We start from the raw sequence: 16,642 nt of genomic DNA, 5'->3' as shown, positions 1-16,642 counted from the left end.
GAGCACCGCAAGGCTATCAAAGGGTCTGTGGCCGGGAAAGCTGTTGGCGCTCCCGCTTGCACACTTAAGGGAGTTTGGTCTAGTGGTATGATTCTCGCTTAGGGAAGCCTAGCATGCGAGAGGTCGTGGGTTCAATTCCCGCAACTCCCCCCACGGGTCTCTAGCTCAGTGGTAGAGCAGCTGACTGCAGTCGCATGTGCACGCGGCCCATCAGCAGGTCTCGAGTTCGATCCTCGAGGGGCCCTTTTGAATCACTGCAATGCGAGAGCAGGCATACGTGCCGCTGTCTGGCACTTGTGGCGGTCATGCGCGCACACATCGACTGACGGTGGTGCACACGCAGGGGAGGCAACAAGTGAGGGGATGAGAATGACGAGTGTGGTGGGAACGAATGCGTACGTAGACCAGAGCGGACGGCGGAGTGGGCTTGCAGGCGGCACGAGAGTAGGCAGTCAGTAGCGCAAGTTGCGAATTCACATGTTACCTCGTAACCGACGATAAACGCTGTGGACGGTCGCGCCCATGGCTGGCTGACAGAAAGCGGCTGCTGTATTGGGATGGCTGGGCTGGGCGACGGCGGCCGGGCGTTGCTTGGGACTACCAGAAAGGATGCGCCCGAAACCAACCTGGAGAACACCAGCGCCACCGGTGCCCAGCACGACATGTATGAGAAGGTTGGAGGAGCCGCCTGCCTTTTTGTGTCCAGAGCCTGGCGGCTCCTCCAACCTGGACACAAAAAGGCAGCGTCATGGAGATGCATTGCAGCGCTGCGCACACAGAGGGCATGCGATAAAGATATGGCAATTGTGGGGCCGGGCGGTGCGCACAGAGTGTGAGAGTTTTGCCTTACCCGGCGTGCAGCTGCCCTGCAGTACCTGCAGGGTCTATGAGTGGGGAGCAAGGGCACCGGCAGCCAGCAGAGGCTGGGCCAGTTCACCTGTATGTCCAATCCCTGGTGCGCTGGAGTGGGGCATCTAGTGTGTTATGAAGTTGCGTGTGGGCGTGCGTGTGGGGCTGTGGTCAGCAGCCGCTGTGCTGCCTGCAGCAGTCTGCGGTGCTGCCGTGCTGGCTGTGGATGTCGGTCTGCTGGGCCGCCAAAGACGGCCACACAGCACCCCACGGCACCACACGATGCCGTTGGCGGCGTGGTGTCCGCGTGCATTCTAGTGAGTCAAGGGCAATTTGCATCAGGGGTTGCGAGCGCGGGTTATGAGGCGTGTGTTATCAGGGGCCCTTGTGTATGCTGGTCATGCACGACTGAACAGAATTTCTGGATGGAACAGCTGCAGCCCTCAGGGCGAAGGTGGACGGTTGTTGCCTTGACGCCTTGAAAGGTTCTCACTGATTGAAGCGTCACGCGTGATGAAATAGGACTAATACAGTCCCGCAGAAGCAGTTCTACCAGCAATGCTCAGCACCACCTGCACCAGTCCAGAATGGCAGAATCTCTCGAGAATACAGCACCATCAAGGACGGCACCGCCTGCAAGAACCGTATGTCATACACCGCATGCGTCCGTGAAATTCATGGCCCCGCGTCAAGCCCGACCAGGCTTCATGGGCGCTCAGGCCGCCCTGAACCCCGTTGTCTGATTTGGTCCTGCGGTTGCAAGTCCCAGACCAGAAGCTCTCTGGATGAAGCGCCGCCGCTTGCACTGCTCCGCCCCCTCAGCGCTTGGTGGGTTGGCTTAGGATCCGGGGCATCGGTTTATTTGGTAGCACCATATGTGAACCATTATTTGGTAGCACCATGTATCATACGACCCAACACCCGCAGTCGACCCCTGCTCCGCTCTCCAGGGCGACACACCTCTGCCCTGGGGCCGCCGCCACCCCAACCCCCCTGCAGCTGCCACGTTACATTGGCGGCTGGCACAGCGCCTCAGCGGCCTCTGGCGCCGCCACCTCCGCAGGCTCCACCGCCGCCACCTCCTCCGGCAGGTCCTCATCTGCGAAAAGCACAGCCCAGGCACGCAGTGGTTGGTGTACGAACAAAAATTCACAACACGGCTCCATGCAAAACGCGAGCAGCCAATGTGAAACACACCGTACTGGCGAGCCCTGCACGCGATATCGCACGGCTTCTGGTGATAGCGCTACGGCAGTAGCGCCTGAGGCTTCGCGCCATTCCGCGAAACATGATCTCTCGCAAGCTCTCTCACCTGGATCCGGTGCCAGGTCGGCGAGGTCCAGGGCTCGCTCCACCGCCTTGTTCCAGCGCGCGTAGCGGCGGCTGGCCTGAGAGAGGAGGTGCGGAATAATGGCGAGGAGGGGGGTTGTAGATACCAGCCCAAACTGAACCGAACCCGAAGAGGGGGGGGGCAAGTAATGGTGGTGATGAGGGTGAGGGTAAGGGGGGGACCAGGGGTTGGGAGGAGGCTACGCCAGCAGGGCTGCGTAGCCCGCATGGGATGTCTGTGCGTGCCTGGAGCCGCAGCCTGGGGCATAGGTGGTACGCAGGGGCAGGCTCACAGCCCCACCAACCCCCTCCCCGGCCCCTCCCCGGCCCCTCCCCGGCCCCTCGTGCCGGCCCCTCCCCTGCGCGGGCTCACCTGGTTGCTGCTGATGGAGGGTGCGAACAGCGTCACGCCGCGCGCGCCCCGGTCGCCGCCACTGAACACCTCCTCCTTGGTCCAGAACCCCACGGCCAGCCCCGCCGCCAGCGCCGCCCCCATGCTGGTGGTCTCGCGGAAGGCCGGCCGCAGCACCGGCACCTGCGCGGCAGTAGCGGGCGAAGCAGCGGCGGCAGTAGCAGCGGCGGCTCTGCACGCCATCTCCCACGCACGCACCCCCCCCACACACACTCGTGTTTCCTTCCTCGTGATCTCTAACACAAACACACACACACACACACACACACACACACACACACACACACACACAGGCACGTCTAAGCGGGCTTTCGTTTCGTTTCTTACCACAGGCACGAATCCGCCTCCCCAACGCACCTGTAGCAGGTCCGCCTGCATCTGCATCAGCACGTCGTTGGCGGCCGCGCCGCCGTCCACCCGCAGCGCCGCCAGCCCGCCGTGGTGCTCGTCCAGCTCCGCATCCCGCCGCATGGCGTCCAGCACCTGGCGGCGGCGGCGGGGGGCAGGTGGCGGTGGGCAGGTGGTGGGGAGGTCGTTGGGTGGTATCGGAGGTGGGGCTGGGCAGGTAGCGGTGGGCAGGTGGTGGTATGGAGGGCGCTAGTGGTAGTGGAAGTGGCAGCAGGAGCGGCAGCGGGTGGGGAGCAGGGAGCAGCCCGGTATTGCAGGCTGGTCAGAGGCGTCACAGACAGTGGGGAACCGCGACGAGCATTGCAAGCGACGATCGATCTGTGCCGGCGCAGCACAGGCGTCGTAGGAGGCGGCGCCAATGGCGGCGGGTGGCGGCGGTGGGGATGGCGGGTGGCGGCGGCGCGGACGACCCCCCCCATGTCCCTCGTCAGTACTCGGGCGCCATTCGCCCCTCCCCACCCACCTCTCGCGTCTGGAAGCAGATCGCCTCAAGCATGGCGCGGACCTGCACACACACACACACACACACATACACACACGCTTTCGTTTAGTCCTTTAAAACACGCACACACGCACGCCATGCGCGAGTGCGGACATGCCTGATGGGAATGCGTGCGTTCTGGCAAGCAGCGGCAGGAGCTGCAGGAGCGGCAGGAGCGGCAGGAGCGCATGGCCCGCCCGCGGTGCTGACTGCCGCGCCCTCAACCGCCCCCGAGCCCCCCCCCTCCACAGCCGCCCCTTCACGGCCAGCCCTGCTGTCCGGACTGCACACAGTAATTGCAGCGATGCTGTGCGCCCCACCCCATTCCACTGCAACCCTAAAACCCTAAACCCTGCCTGCCCTCCCTCCCCTCCCTCCCCTCCCCGCCCCGCTCACCACGTGCGCCCGGGTGGTGAAGCTAGTGAGCCCCACCAGCACGCCGCGCGCGTCCGCCCGCCAGCGCGGTGCCAGCAGACCCGACAGCGCGGGCACCAGGTACACGCCGCCTGTGCGGAGGGGCAGGGGCAGGGACAGGGAGGCGGCGGGCGCGTGCCCGTGTCGATGCCCAAACCAGAGTACTCGCCCAGTTTGTGTATGTGTGTGTGTGTGTGTGTGTGTGTGTGTGTGTGTGTCATGTGCGTGCTATATGTGTGTGCATGTGTATGTATGTGTGTCATGCACCCATCATGCTGCTAACCGCTGTCGCACGACCTTACGCCGCTACCACGCCTCCACGCCACGCTCTCCTCCTCGCTTTTTTGCATTCTGTTCGGTGTAGGTTGGGCTGGTCTACACACACACACACCCTTCTAGTGTGCTCTGCTGCTGCTGCTGCTGCTGCCGCTGCCTCACCGCTGTCCCTCACTGACGCCGCCAGCACCTCGCTCTCCGCCGCACTGCCGATGAGCCCCAGGTTGTCTCGCAACCAGCTCACACCCAGGCCCGCCACCGCCACCGAGCCTGGAGTGGGGTGGGAGGCGGGGTTGCGAAGATTGGTACAGAGAAGTGTAGCGAAGTAGGCAGCAGGCGTAGGAGGTGGGGTGGGAGGTGGAGTTGGAGGTAGCGCAGACGAAGGATCGCGGCGGAATGAGCTAACCAGTGCATCAGCAAAGCACCAAAGGAAAGTAGCAGCAGCACAAAACAACGCAAGTTTACGTACACATGCGCCTTTCCGTCGAGTCAGGGCGTGAGTTACTTGCAGCAAGAGCAACACACCGCAATGCAATGCAACGCGCAGCACGACACGCCCGCCGCTGACACGCCTTTGGCCCACCCACCCACCCACCCTCCAGGGCGTAGTTGGCTGGCTTGTCGGGCCCCAGCTTGAAGGCCCACGGTGGTGAGCAGGCCGTGGTTGGAGGCGATACGGCGCTGCCCCCGTGTTCAGCAGCATGAAGCAGCCGGTGCCGTACGTGTTCTTGGCCTCGCCGGGCCGGCAGCGCTGGCCTGCGGTTGGAGTGGGGTTGTGTTGGGGGGTGGGGTGGGAGGGGTGGGAGGGGTAGGGTGGGGTTGGAGGGGGTGGGGATGGGGGTTACTGACCGAGCCCAATGAGGGGCGAGGGGCGGATGGATGGGTGGGTGAGGCCGGGGTAGAGTGCAGTGGAAGGGGTAGCGCAGGGAGTAGAGGTGGCAATGGGTTGGGTCAGGACAGGAGTCAGTAGGTGCCCCGCCCCCCCCCGACCCGCCTGCATTAACTTGCTGCTGAAAACGCCACGACCCCTCGCTCCTGCACCCCCTCCCGTCCTCTCGTCCCCCCGTCCTCCCGTCCTCCCGTCCTCCCTCCTCCTTCTTACCCAGCACGGCCGCCATCTGGTCTCCCAGGCTGCCGGCGATGGGCACGCCCTCCAGCGGCGACAGCGGGTGGCGCAGGCCGGGATGCGGCATGGCGTGCGGCAGCAGGTGGCCGGCGCTGCCGTGCATGCCGTGCATGCCGTGGCCGTTGCCGTTACCGTTGGCGGCGGCGGCGGCGCGGAAGCCGCCAGAAGCCATGCCTGCGGGCAAGCCGGGCCAAAGGAGTCGTTGGGGAGGTGGACGCAGATGAGCATGGAGGGACACCGTGTCAGTATGCGGTGTGTTCCGGCCCCATGAAGAAGCGAGCCCCGGGGGTTGCACGATGAGGCTGGGCTGCGGTAGGCTGAAGGGCCGGACCCAGGCACCTTAAGTGTAAGTGTAAGGGTGCTGCGGAGAGACGAGGAGGCCCGTGCGCGCATGTGAGGCGCGCCCACAGCCTGCCGACCGACCCCGCTGTGACGGCCCGTCCCTCGACCAGCACACGTGCGCACACGTGCGCGCGCACACACACACACACACACACACACACACACACACACACACACACACACCACGCATGACCATGCACGCACACACATGTCGGCCCTCTCGCTTCTTGATGCTCTGAACGACACATACGGATGCACACATACACATACACGTACACACAAACATAGCACACACACAAACACGCATACCCACACACGCACACGAGACGCACCCGTCAGTCCCGGCAGGGAGCCGGTGCTGCCGCTGTCGGCCGCCGCCAGCACCTCCCCCGCGGGCGCCAGTCCGTGCGCGTGGGCGGCGGCGGGGAGCGGCGGCGCGTAGTGCTGGTGGTACTGCGCGTGGCCGTGGCTGTGAAGCGCGGTGGCGGCTGAGGGGCGGATTTGAGGAGGCAATTCAACACAGAAGAGGGGGTTGTTTGCATCATTTCCAGTTGCATCATTTCCAGTAGAGGTTGGGAGAGAACTGGGCGGGGGGGGGGTACATTCGATGTTGACACGGCGCAGCGTAGGGGCAGGGACATCCGTCCCACAGTGTGAAGGGCGGTGGTCAGGAGAGACCTCCCCCGCCCCCATGAGCCTGCCTCCCTGGGCCTGCATCCCTGGGCCTGCATCCCTGGGCTACCCTCCCTCGGGACCGCTCCGCCCGCCTGCCTCACTGCTGAATGCGCCCCCACCCCACCCCTCCGCCTCACCGCTGGCGCTGATGGTGCCGTACACCTCCGAGTTGGACACGATGCGCGGCAGCACGGCGCGGGGGCAGCGGAAGGCGGCCAGCGTGGGTTCGTGCCAGTCCAGCGCGTCCAGGTCCATCAGCAGCATGCGGGAGGCGTTGGTCACTGCGGTGGGGGTGGGGGTGCAGGTGCGGGAGGGTGAGGAGGTGTGGACGTTGTTGCCGTGTGCCTGCATGGCCTCCAACTTGCTCTGCCTCCCTCTCCCTCTCCCTCTCCCTCTCCCTCTCCCTCTCCCTCTCCCTCTCCCTCTCCCTCTCCCTCCCCCCACCCACCGTCCGTGACGTGCACGCCTCCGTCCGCCCCGCCGGTCAGCTGCCAGATGAGCCAGCTGTCAATGGTGCCCACGGCCGCGTCGCCGCTCTCCACGGCGGCCGCAACCTGCATGTGCGTGTGAACATCGTGCGCATGCGTGGGGTTGACGTTGGCGATGCGGTGTGGCAGTGGTGTTTCGACGGGGGGCCGGAGGAGGTCAAGAACCCGAGCCCAACACACAGGCCACAAGCGTCAAGCAACACAGAAAGGGAGGGATGTCAACGGAGCCCACATCACAACGAAGCACAACGTAGACAAACGGGCTAATCGCCCGTCCCCTCCCCCCCCCCCACACACACACACGCACACACACACACACCTGCGGGATGTTCTCCAGCATCCACAGGTACTTGGTTGCGCTGAAGTAGGGCGAGATGGGCAGGCCGGTCACGGAGCGGAAGGCGTCCACGCCGCCAAACACCCGCGACAGGTGCTCGCACAGCTCGCTGTGGGGGGAGAGGAGAGGAGAGGGGGCGGGAAAAGAGGGGGGGGAGGAGAAGGGGGGGAGGGGTTTGTGGTGAACTTGTGGCGGGTGGAGTACATGGGCGCCGGGGGGCTCTCATCATGGGCGCTTTCCATGGGCTCTCTCCCTGTCCTTCACAATCACGTCATTATCTCCAATGGAGGTTCTGACCCACATGGCGGACTTGGAAGGAAGTCCTGACCCACATGGCAGACGTGGAAGCCTTGACCCACATGCCCGACTTGGAAGTTCTGACCCACAGCCCCAGCCCCAGCCCCTGCCCCCGCCTCCCGACTTCTCCCGACCCGCAGCCCCCACCCACAGCGCCTTAAACCCACTTCTCCCGACCCGATGCTGTAATAACTCCATTCCCCTCTCCCCACCCCGCCGGCGTTATCGTTCTCAGGCTCGGGCATATGAACTCTACCCCGCCACCCCTCAACCCCAACAACCCCCGGGGACACAACCCCCTCCCACAACCCCGCTCCAATAACCCCGAGGCCCACAACCCCCACCTGGTCCGGTTGTCCAGCCACACAATGGCGTTGTGCAGAGGCTGGCCCGTGGAGCGACTCCACACCACCGTGGTCTCACGCTGCAAGGCGGAAGGTCGCACTCATGATCATCCAAGGAAACCGTAGACGGTAGGCAACATTGGGGGGGGTTACATTCATGATTAGGGGGGGGACAAAGAGCCGCACACATGCGCACACAGGCACACATACACACACACACACGTTTGATTCTTTGTTTAACACACACACGCACACACACACACACACACACACACAAACACACACACACACATACACACATACACACAGGCAGCCATGCAGGCAACACAGGCCCAAACGGCATGGAGTTCAAGGTCGCTGGGCTCGAGCACATGGGGCCCCCTTCTCCTATGAACGCCCCCCCCCCCCCACACACACACACACGTGCCCCAGGCCCGTGCCTGCACGGCGCGCCTGCCCGTTCACACCGCAGCGCCACCACTCCCTCAAGCACTGTGCACAACCCCACGGCCTCTGCTGCGCGATGCAGGCGCTCCACCCCTGTAACCCCCATCCCAGCCCACCCATCCCCGCTCCTACCAAGCCTTTGTATCCCGTCCCCCACCCTCCGCTATCCGCCCCTTTTCTTTCCACCCCTCTCCTCTCCTCCCCACTCTCCTCCCCGCCCCTCCCCACGAGCCTCCTCCCCACCAGCCTCCTCCCCACCAGCCTCCTCCCCACCAGCCTCCTCCCCGCCCCTCCCCACCAGCCTCCTCTCCGCCCCTCCCCACCAGCCTCCTCTCCGCCCCTCCCCACCAGCCTCCTCCCCACGAGCCTCCTCCCCAGCCCGCTTCCGCCCCCCTCACCTGGTTGGTGATGCCCAGCGACAGCATGCGCAGCGGCGGCCGCCCGCTGGACACCACGTGCTGCTGAGCCGACTGCGAACACACACAAACACACACACGAACACATGCGCATGTCACGCTGCGGCTTGTGGTGGCAGTTGCGAAACAACGAGCCGGCAAACAGGGCAGTGGTGGTCAGGTAATGGCAGACAATGCGATCGCGGCTTCTCTTGAAGCTAACGAATATATCATTGGCCCTGATCATTGGCCCGGATGTAATCGACCCCGCCAGTCGACCCAAATCAACGTGTTCTTGGCTGCAAACGCTGGGACGCTGGGCCTGCCCCCAGCTCCCACAGCCCCGCCCCCAAGCTCCGCCCCCGGTCACTTCACCCACAGGCAAACGCCACCACGAGCTGTTGCCCTGCCCGTTATCACGCTCCCTTGAATCGTTGCCTGGACGCTTGCGCCCGGCAGCCGCACGTGCCACCCCTCCCCCTCCGCATACACACCGGTACAACCCGTGCCCTGCGCCCTCACCTCCCAAGCCTGGCTGATGCATTGCAGCACCGTGCGCCAAATCTCAAGTGGGTCGTGTTCGCACCACCTGCAGAGCAGCAGCATCAACTGGTCGATATCAGCAGCAGCAGTACCATCATAATCACCAGCAGCAGAAGCAGCAGCAGTAGTAGCAGCAGTAGTAGCAGCAAGCGTACGGTGAAACGGTTGGCGCAGATTAGTGTTGACACCCTCAGCTTCGTATGCACTGTGCCATAAGGGGCGTGCCGCTGCGCCCAATGTGTGAGCTTGACAATTGCTGAGCAGGCGTTGGCAAGGCCACGCAGAGCACTTAGAGGTCTGTGCCCACTGTGGGACCCGCAAACATCCATACACATGGGGCATGCTGACAAAAAAGCTCAAGGGGTGACACGCGAGGGCCAGCCGGACAGGGCAAATGGAAGCGGGCCGGCAGGGGCCAGGGTCCGGGACATGCAAGCTCTGAGACGCGCATTCTACGAGCCCTGACACCTGGTCGCGGCACCGCAAGTAAAGCGACATACCCTGCTTGTGGATAGATTTGCGGGAGCTCCGCCTGGTGCGAGGCCAGGACGTTGCATTCCTTGTCGAAAATGTAGACTCGAGTGGATTGTGTGCCTTGATCTAATGCTGCTATACATTCGGTGTATGAGATGGCGTTAGAAGACATTTCTGAAGTTGCTGGTGGTGTTGCGCGTTTGCAAGCCTGGCTCGTTGTCAAGTTTATTTGGGGCGACTAGGATACATAGGGCTGGAGTTGGACGTCCCCGAAGCTGAGCCAGCAGTAGATTTACAAATATCTGTGCATGAAGTTAGAGCGACTGAAAGCGACTGCAATTCTAGTCTCGTTGCTGAGGTGGCACTAGGCTGACTGCGTGCATGGAGACTCGCGAACGCGTGCCGTGAATGGGTTTGTCCCGTGGACCCTCCCCGGGACGCTCTCGGTAATGCTAGATTCATCATTACCTGGAAGGGGGAGGCTCATCTGACATGGGGGTCACAGAAATTGCGGGTGAGTATTGCGCATTCTCGAGCATGTCCGTGCCGGAACCTCACCCAGTTGGGACGGCCCTGGAGGCCTGGACCAAGCTCCGCGCGCGTGCCCTTCAGCTGTAAGTGGGTCGCAGATGAGGTCACTTTGAAAATCCATGTTTGCCATTAGGGTTGCTAGGTGGGGAGGTGGAAGCAGTCGCGCATGTCGGCCAGACATCCGGGAAGGGCCCCATCCAGTCCGAGCTGCGGTCGGCACATACAACAACTGCATCATAGGGTGGGTGTAGGCTTTAATTAAAGGGTGGCGGGAGGGAAGGGGGGCGTCGGGAGCTCGGACAGCCCCGACCCGGCGTGTTGGAGAGGAAAGGGCACGTCAATGCCCCACAGCTTATTTCTTTGGACAACTGGCAAGGAATTTACAACTTAACATGTTAGCAGCGTAAATAGTACGTTCTATGCCACTGGCACAAGCTAGCCTGCAAGCAATAACAGCCGAGCTTGCACTTCGCCCTCGCTGAGCCCGAGACTTAACTCAAATGACCATACCCGTGTGGCTTGACTGCGACCCAGGACACGACGACGCGACGGCTATCCTGCTTGCAGGTCGGTTCGTGGGCACGTTGCGACGGGCGAGCAGCCATAATGCCTGGGTCGCTGAAGCAGTCCCCTGAGGCAGGCTGGGACTGGGTAGGAGGCTGGCATTATTAGGGCCCGTGGGCTTCTTACCCGGCACGTTCCAGCAGCGCGCACCAGTGTAGAGAAGGGCCGGGAGCTGGGGTCCGGGATGTGAAGAGGAGGGGTGTGGAGGGAAGGGGGGCCGTGACGTACCCGCCTGGCCAGGGGTTTGGAGGGGTGGGGTTCTTTGCCCGAGTCCGACGAACTAGGTCCCAAATGTTCAAGGAATCGTCGCCCAACCCAGAAATGCAGTGCGACCTAACCTTCAGTCTTGGTCATCTGGGAGGGGAGGGGGGCCGTGACGTACCCGCCTGGCCTGGGGTTTGCACGGCACGGCACCCGAGGTAAACGCGCACAAGCCCCTGCGTGCCGGGTGAGTACAGCTAGCTATGTATTGACGACAACAACCTTAGTAACCACCCGTGTGTGTTTTGGGCCGTGCCCTGTCCTGTCCTATGGTGCACAGGCCATACCCCCGGCCTCCGGCTGTTAGGTGTCAGCACCATTGGCGGCAACCAGACACTGGCCAAGGTGGGTGCGGCAAGGAGCTTGGGGTAGGGCTAGGCAGACCCGGCATCCCTTCTGTTGATTGCGTGCGCGCCTCATGCCATGAACGGAACTGGGTCAAGCCTTCCAAAGACCTCAGCTGTTTACGGCTGAGGGGCTCCCTGATTGCCTCTGATCTGGGTCCGACGCACCGCCGCCGCCGTTACCTTGAAACCAGAGACTGTTTGGAGCTGTGACAATTGCGCCCCTGTGTCTGCAGCGCGCGCGCACATGTGCACGCACCCACACATGTACACACCCACACAAACACATGCAAACAGTCACTTACCCTGCATACGCTGCCTGTGTTATGCCGGGCAAGGCGGGAGCCTTGGCTTTCGCCAGCCTCATGCGCAACACTTCAACAAGCTTGTGTGTGTTTGGCCAGGTGACCAAGAATGCGTTGGATGTTTTGGACGCCATCGGGCTCAGTCACATAGGTGAGCAGGGGCGTGCATCAGCACACCATGCACACACACACACACACACACACACACACACACACACACACACACGGGGGCAGCACACGCCTGCCTGTAGATAGGTGCGTGAGGCCTGGCGGTGGAGGGTTGGGAGCTGTGCACGAGGGAGCGCCATGACTAATTACGCGAGGGGTGGGGTTGTTTTCACCTTTCCCAGAGGCAAAACCCTGGGGGAGAGCCGTTTAAGTCCTTGCAACCTCCCCCCCCCGCCCCCTTTGCTTCCACCGCACCCGCTGCAACCGACCCACTTCGCCCACCCGCCCGCTACAGACGTGGTGGCGGGTCAGCCGCGGCCGCTGATGCGGAGCCCCATGCTTTGCCCCGAGATACACGGGGACAGCGGCCTGGACGGCCCCGCGGGGGGCAGGCTGCTGCCGCGCAGTGGGAGGCAGCCGCGGCCGGGTGCGTGTGAGCGTGCGCGTGCGCGTGTGTGCGGGCGCGCGTGCGCATATGCGCGTGCGCGAGGATTCACATGGGAAGCGCGTGTGTGTATGTGTTAAACAGAACAAACGTGTGTGTATGTGTATGTGATCGTATGTTGGGATGTGTATGTGGGTCGGAGCGCATACCAGGGCGACATTCGTGTGCGGACTGCGGAGTGACTTGACGGTGCGGAACCGGGCCACAACAAAGAGAGCTGTCGGGAAGCTCGGGACAAAGGAAGCCGGTCCTTACTTGTTGTTTCCCTATGCAGGCAAGGCCGTGAATGTGATGTTTGAAGCCATAGCCGCCGCGCACGCCGAGCTCGCCAAGGAGCACGAGGCGCGGGCCGCGGGCGGCGAGTGCGGCGGCGGCACGGGGGAGGCGGAGTGCCCGCGCGTGCGGTGAGTGCCTTCGCCCTTTCCCCTTACTGTGGGCTTGGAAGTGCCTACCGCATCTCATCTGTACCCAAGCCACCCATCTCCTCACTCAGTCAGCGTTCGGATCATGGCTCTCTGTTCCGGGCTTGCGCTTGACTGCCCCCTGGCTGGGCGACGATTCCTTCACTACTGGGTCCTATTTGTTTGGGCTCGGGCACACCTCCTTGTCTACCCTCCCGCTCTTCCCGACCTCCAACCCTCCCTCCCATAATCCCTCACTCCCTACCCTCACTCCCACAATCCCTCACTCCCAACCCTCCCTGCCACAATCCCTCACTCCCAACCCTCCCCCCATCCCTCCCTCCCTGCCCAGGCTGGTGTGCACGGGCGCGCTGACCAACGCGGCGCTGCTGCTGGCGCTGTACCCGGAGGCGGCGCAGTGGGTGGAGCTGGTGCTCATGGGCGGAGCCATGGGCGTGGGCAACACGGGTGAGATGGGGGGAGGGTACGTGTGTGGGCGTGGGCAACACGGGTGAGATGGGGTGGAGGCCGGGGGCTGGGTGCGTGTGTGGGCGTGGGCAACACGGGTGAGATGGGGTGGAAGGTACGTGTGTGGGCGTGGGGGGGGGGGGGGTAAGGTTGTAAATACCAGCCCAAGCTACACCAAACCCAACTGAGGGGAATGGAGGTGTGGGGTGTAGGGCTCTTTGCATGGGTGCGTGGGGTGGGGCTGCTGTGTCATGTGTCGCACCATCGCGTGCGTACCGTCCGGTCGTGGGGTCGGGGAAGGAGAGGTGGGCGTGGGCGTGGCGGGGGTGGGAGTGGTGGGTGATGGTGGGTTCTGGGAGGATGGGAGGATGGGAGGATGGGAGACAGGCTAGGCATGGCGGGTGGGCACAGTGCCTCTGCGGCACGGATGACGCTTCATGATAAATCTACGCTCAAACCCTCAACACCTCTCCATGTGCGTTTTTAAGACCCTCGTCCCTGCCGCGTGCCCGTGCCTGCAGGGCCTGTGATGGAGTTCAACATCCAGACCGACGTGAGCCACGTGCCACACGCCACATGACACGTGCCGTGTTAGGTCTGACTGTGTAGCAGGAACGCCGTAAAGGGACTTGATGACGAGCTGGGGCTACCCTTAGAGTATGTGGGCCTTACGCGCCGTTAGGCCTTCCTACCGGCGCGTAAGTCCCACAGACTGGCTGCCACCGGGGTGCCACCCTAGCAAGGCAGCCTAACACCCTAGCCGCTGTTTAGACCGCCGCCCAGTGCCTGCGCCTGCTGGCGTGGTCCCCGTGTTCATTTGCCTACTCGCCCACCCTTGCCTGCAATGAACACAAATACACGTGCACATACCGTGCATGCATACACACACATACCGTGCGTACACATGCATACACACACGCCTCGTTTTGTTGTTTTGTTGATGCACACACGCTGCCGCATCCGCCCACACTGACCCGCTCCGTGCACCCGCCCCCCGGCCCCCGCCCCCCCAGCCTGAGGCTGCCAACATGGTGTTTGAGAGCGGCGTGCCGCTGACCATGGTGCCTCTCGAGGTGAGCGGGAGGGGAGGGTCGTATGCCCGAGTCCAACGAAATTGGTGGGGCGAGGTGCGATGGAGGTGGACTGATCGCATTGGAGGGCGAGTGACGGGGCTACCCGGGGAATTTGGAGCATGTCAGTGGCTTGCGGTCAGACAGTGGGCAGGCAGGGTGATGGTTGGTTGGTTGGATGGTGCTTGAAGGGCTGTGGGCTCTGGGCTGGGGGTGCATTAGTTAGCTCAAAGCGCGGGGCATTGGGGCTGCCCTAAGTAGCTGGCTCCTTGACGCCGCCCGCTTGCCCGGCGCCGCTGTGCCCTGCCCACCTCCACGCTCTGGGTAAGGCTGGCGGGTTTGGGTTCTTGCTTTTGGTTCTGGAATGAACTTTTCCCCCCATGTTGGTTGGTTGGTTGGCTGGCTGGTTGGTTGGTTGGTTGGTTGGTTGGTTGGTTGGTTGGTGCTTGAAGGGTTGTGCGCTGGTGGTGCGTTAGTTGGCTAGCTCAAAGCGCCGTACGGGGGGGATTGGGGCTGCTCTAAGTAGCTGGCGCCTTGACGCCGCTACGTGACACCGCTGTGCCCTGCCCCCACCATTGCCGCAACCGCAGGTGACACACACCGTGCTCGCCACGCCCGGAGTGCTCGCCGACATCGGGGGTGCCGGCAGCAGCACCAGTGACAGCAGTATTACCAGCGGCAAGGGCACCTGCAACGGCACCAGTCCACAGGGGACAACTGATCCTGCGGCGCCAGCAGCGGCACCCTCCTCCTCCTCACCAGACCCGGCCTCAGCCGCGGCTGCTGCCACTGCCGCTACTGCCACAGCGTCGCTGCGCGGCGCCGCCAGCACCGCCGCCCTGGCGGCGGCGGGCGGCGGCGCCGCCGCGGTGGCGGCGGCACTGGCGGCTACTGCCTCCAGCCCCTTCCGCCACGCGATCCAGGAGCTACTCCTGTTTTTCGCCGACACCTACAAGCGCGTGTTCAAATTCGACGACCCGCCCCTGCATGTGCGTGGCGGGGTTCTTATGTCTCTTGGAAATCTGGGGCCTCTTATGCCTCTTGTAACTCCATGAATGAAGTCTGCAATGAGTGATACTTGCTTGGCATTATGGCTGCCTCGTATACCCCGCCCCTCCACCTCCACATCTCCCTCCCACCTCTCCCCCCCCCAGGACCCTGTGGCGGTGGCCTACGTCATCGCGCCGCAGCTGTTCGAGTGCCGCCGCATGCGGGTGGACGTGGAGACGTGCTCGCCGCTGTCGGCGGGGCAGACGGTGAGGCGAGGGACGGAGGGGGTGGGGAGCGAGGGAAGGATCGGGCGGGGAGGCAGGGAGTGAGGGGCAAGCGAGAGGCGGGGCACTCCTTCCCGCACGTCCTACTTGCCCTCTGCTCATCCCTCCCATGCGCGCATACGGCACTGTCCCCAATCCTCCTTGCCTATTCCCTCCCTGAATCCCTCCTTCCCGAACGCCCACGCCGAGCTCCCTGCCTCCCCCCAACGTCATCTCGTCTTAACCAAACATGCATGGAACCTCCCACCACCCCCACCACCCCCACCCCCACCACACACACACACACGCCATCACTCGGTGCCGTACCTGCAGGTGTGTGATATGTGGGGCCAGAGCCCGCTGCCCGCCAACGCCAACGTGGCGCTGTCCGTGGACGTGCCCGCCTTCTGGCAGCTCCTGCTGCAGGCTGTAGCACGAGCCGACGCCGTCTCGCCCCTGAACCGCGGCCACGAGCGGCTGTAGCAGCGCTGTGGCTGTAGCAGCGCTGTGGCTGTAGCAGTGCTGCTGCAGCGGGAGCAGTGGGAGCCGCAATGAGGGGGGTTTGGTGGTGGGTGATAGTAGCGGGTGGCAGCAGCGGCGTTGGCGGCCGGGGGACAGCAGTGGCAGGTGGGACAGCAGACAGCAGAGCGCATGAGTGCGGAAACGCCGATAGAGGTACGTGACCAGATTCATTGACCTGAGGAGCTCCGATGCAGAATATGAATGGGGCGGAAGGCAGCGGAGCAGGCTTTAGCGTGCGTGTGCGGCTTTGGACGCAGTTGGTGCATGGCGAAGCGTGACTGTGCGGAGTCCCAGCCTCCCGGACCGTTGCAGGACTGTTGCAGGAGCGGAGGCGGGAGGACTGCGCGCGTAAGTAGGGTGTGTCGATTATTTCGCTTGAGCAAGATGGCGAGCCGCTTGAGCAGATAGAGGGGGGGTTCAAGTTTGAAGGCACCGGCGAGAAGCGTTGACGAGACCAGGGATGGTCAGGGCCAGGGTCAGCGTGAAGGCGGGCGGACACGATCGGCCACCTAGACGGCTAGAGCAGTCTTGAAACACAGAGGCATTTCTATTGCATAATAAGTTGCTTATTAATGTGGCCCAGCAGCTTTTATATCCCAGCCGTGTGAATGCTTGAACCTGCAGCGGCAATACTGTGCAGCTGCTGTCTTGTTGAATAGCATAATCATGTTGA

General features: G+C 63.3%; 2 protein-coding genes across 3 annotated transcripts; one reads left to right on the top strand and one right to left on the bottom strand.

The window, feature by feature from the left end:
- Positions 1-1,262: 1,262 nt before the first annotated feature.
- On the bottom strand, positions 1,263-10,094 carry CHLRE_04g224150v5 (uncharacterized protein). Its single transcript, XM_043061952.1, has 18 exons — positions 9,664-10,094; positions 9,143-9,209; positions 8,624-8,695; positions 7,779-7,858; positions 7,120-7,246; positions 6,761-6,866; positions 6,450-6,593; positions 5,970-6,125; positions 5,272-5,469; positions 5,168-5,204; positions 4,765-4,925; positions 4,332-4,439; positions 3,876-3,985; positions 3,462-3,503; positions 2,948-3,073; positions 2,552-2,713; positions 2,162-2,237; positions 1,263-1,948 (listed from the first exon to the last, which is right to left on the bottom strand). Exons 1-18 carry the CDS (start codon positions 9,807-9,809, stop codon positions 1,857-1,859), a joined length of 2,010 nt encoding a protein of 669 aa, XP_042925304.1. The 5' UTR covers positions 9,810-10,094; the 3' UTR covers positions 1,263-1,856.
- Positions 10,095-10,184: 90 nt separating this feature from the next.
- Positions 10,185-16,554, top strand: CHLRE_04g224100v5 (uncharacterized protein). Of its 2 annotated transcripts, none has more exons than XM_043061951.1 (11): positions 10,185-10,735; positions 11,274-11,338; positions 11,742-11,793; positions 12,106-12,237; positions 12,530-12,659; positions 13,009-13,124; positions 13,646-13,677; positions 14,138-14,197; positions 14,785-15,183; positions 15,349-15,450; positions 15,781-16,554. In XM_043061951.1, the coding sequence occupies exons 1-11, from the start codon at positions 10,669-10,671 to the stop codon at positions 15,928-15,930; spliced, it is 1,305 nt and encodes a 434-aa protein (XP_042925303.1). In that variant the 5' UTR covers positions 10,185-10,668; the 3' UTR covers positions 15,931-16,554. The 2 variants fall into 2 exon arrangements, with proteins under 2 accessions (XP_042925303.1, XP_042925302.1); XM_043061950.1 differs by having other exon boundaries at positions 10,555-10,735.
- The last annotated feature ends 88 nt before the right edge of the window (positions 16,555-16,642 follow it).

The sequence above is a fragment of the Chlamydomonas reinhardtii genome, chromosome 4 (assembly GCF_000002595.2).
Source record: "Chlamydomonas reinhardtii strain CC-503 cw92 mt+ chromosome 4, whole genome shotgun sequence".
Lineage (NCBI taxonomy): Eukaryota > Viridiplantae > Chlorophyta > Chlorophyceae > Chlamydomonadales > Chlamydomonadaceae > Chlamydomonas > Chlamydomonas reinhardtii.
The sequence above is the reverse complement of the archived record's forward strand: the minus strand, read 5'-3'. Positions and strand labels throughout refer to the sequence as shown.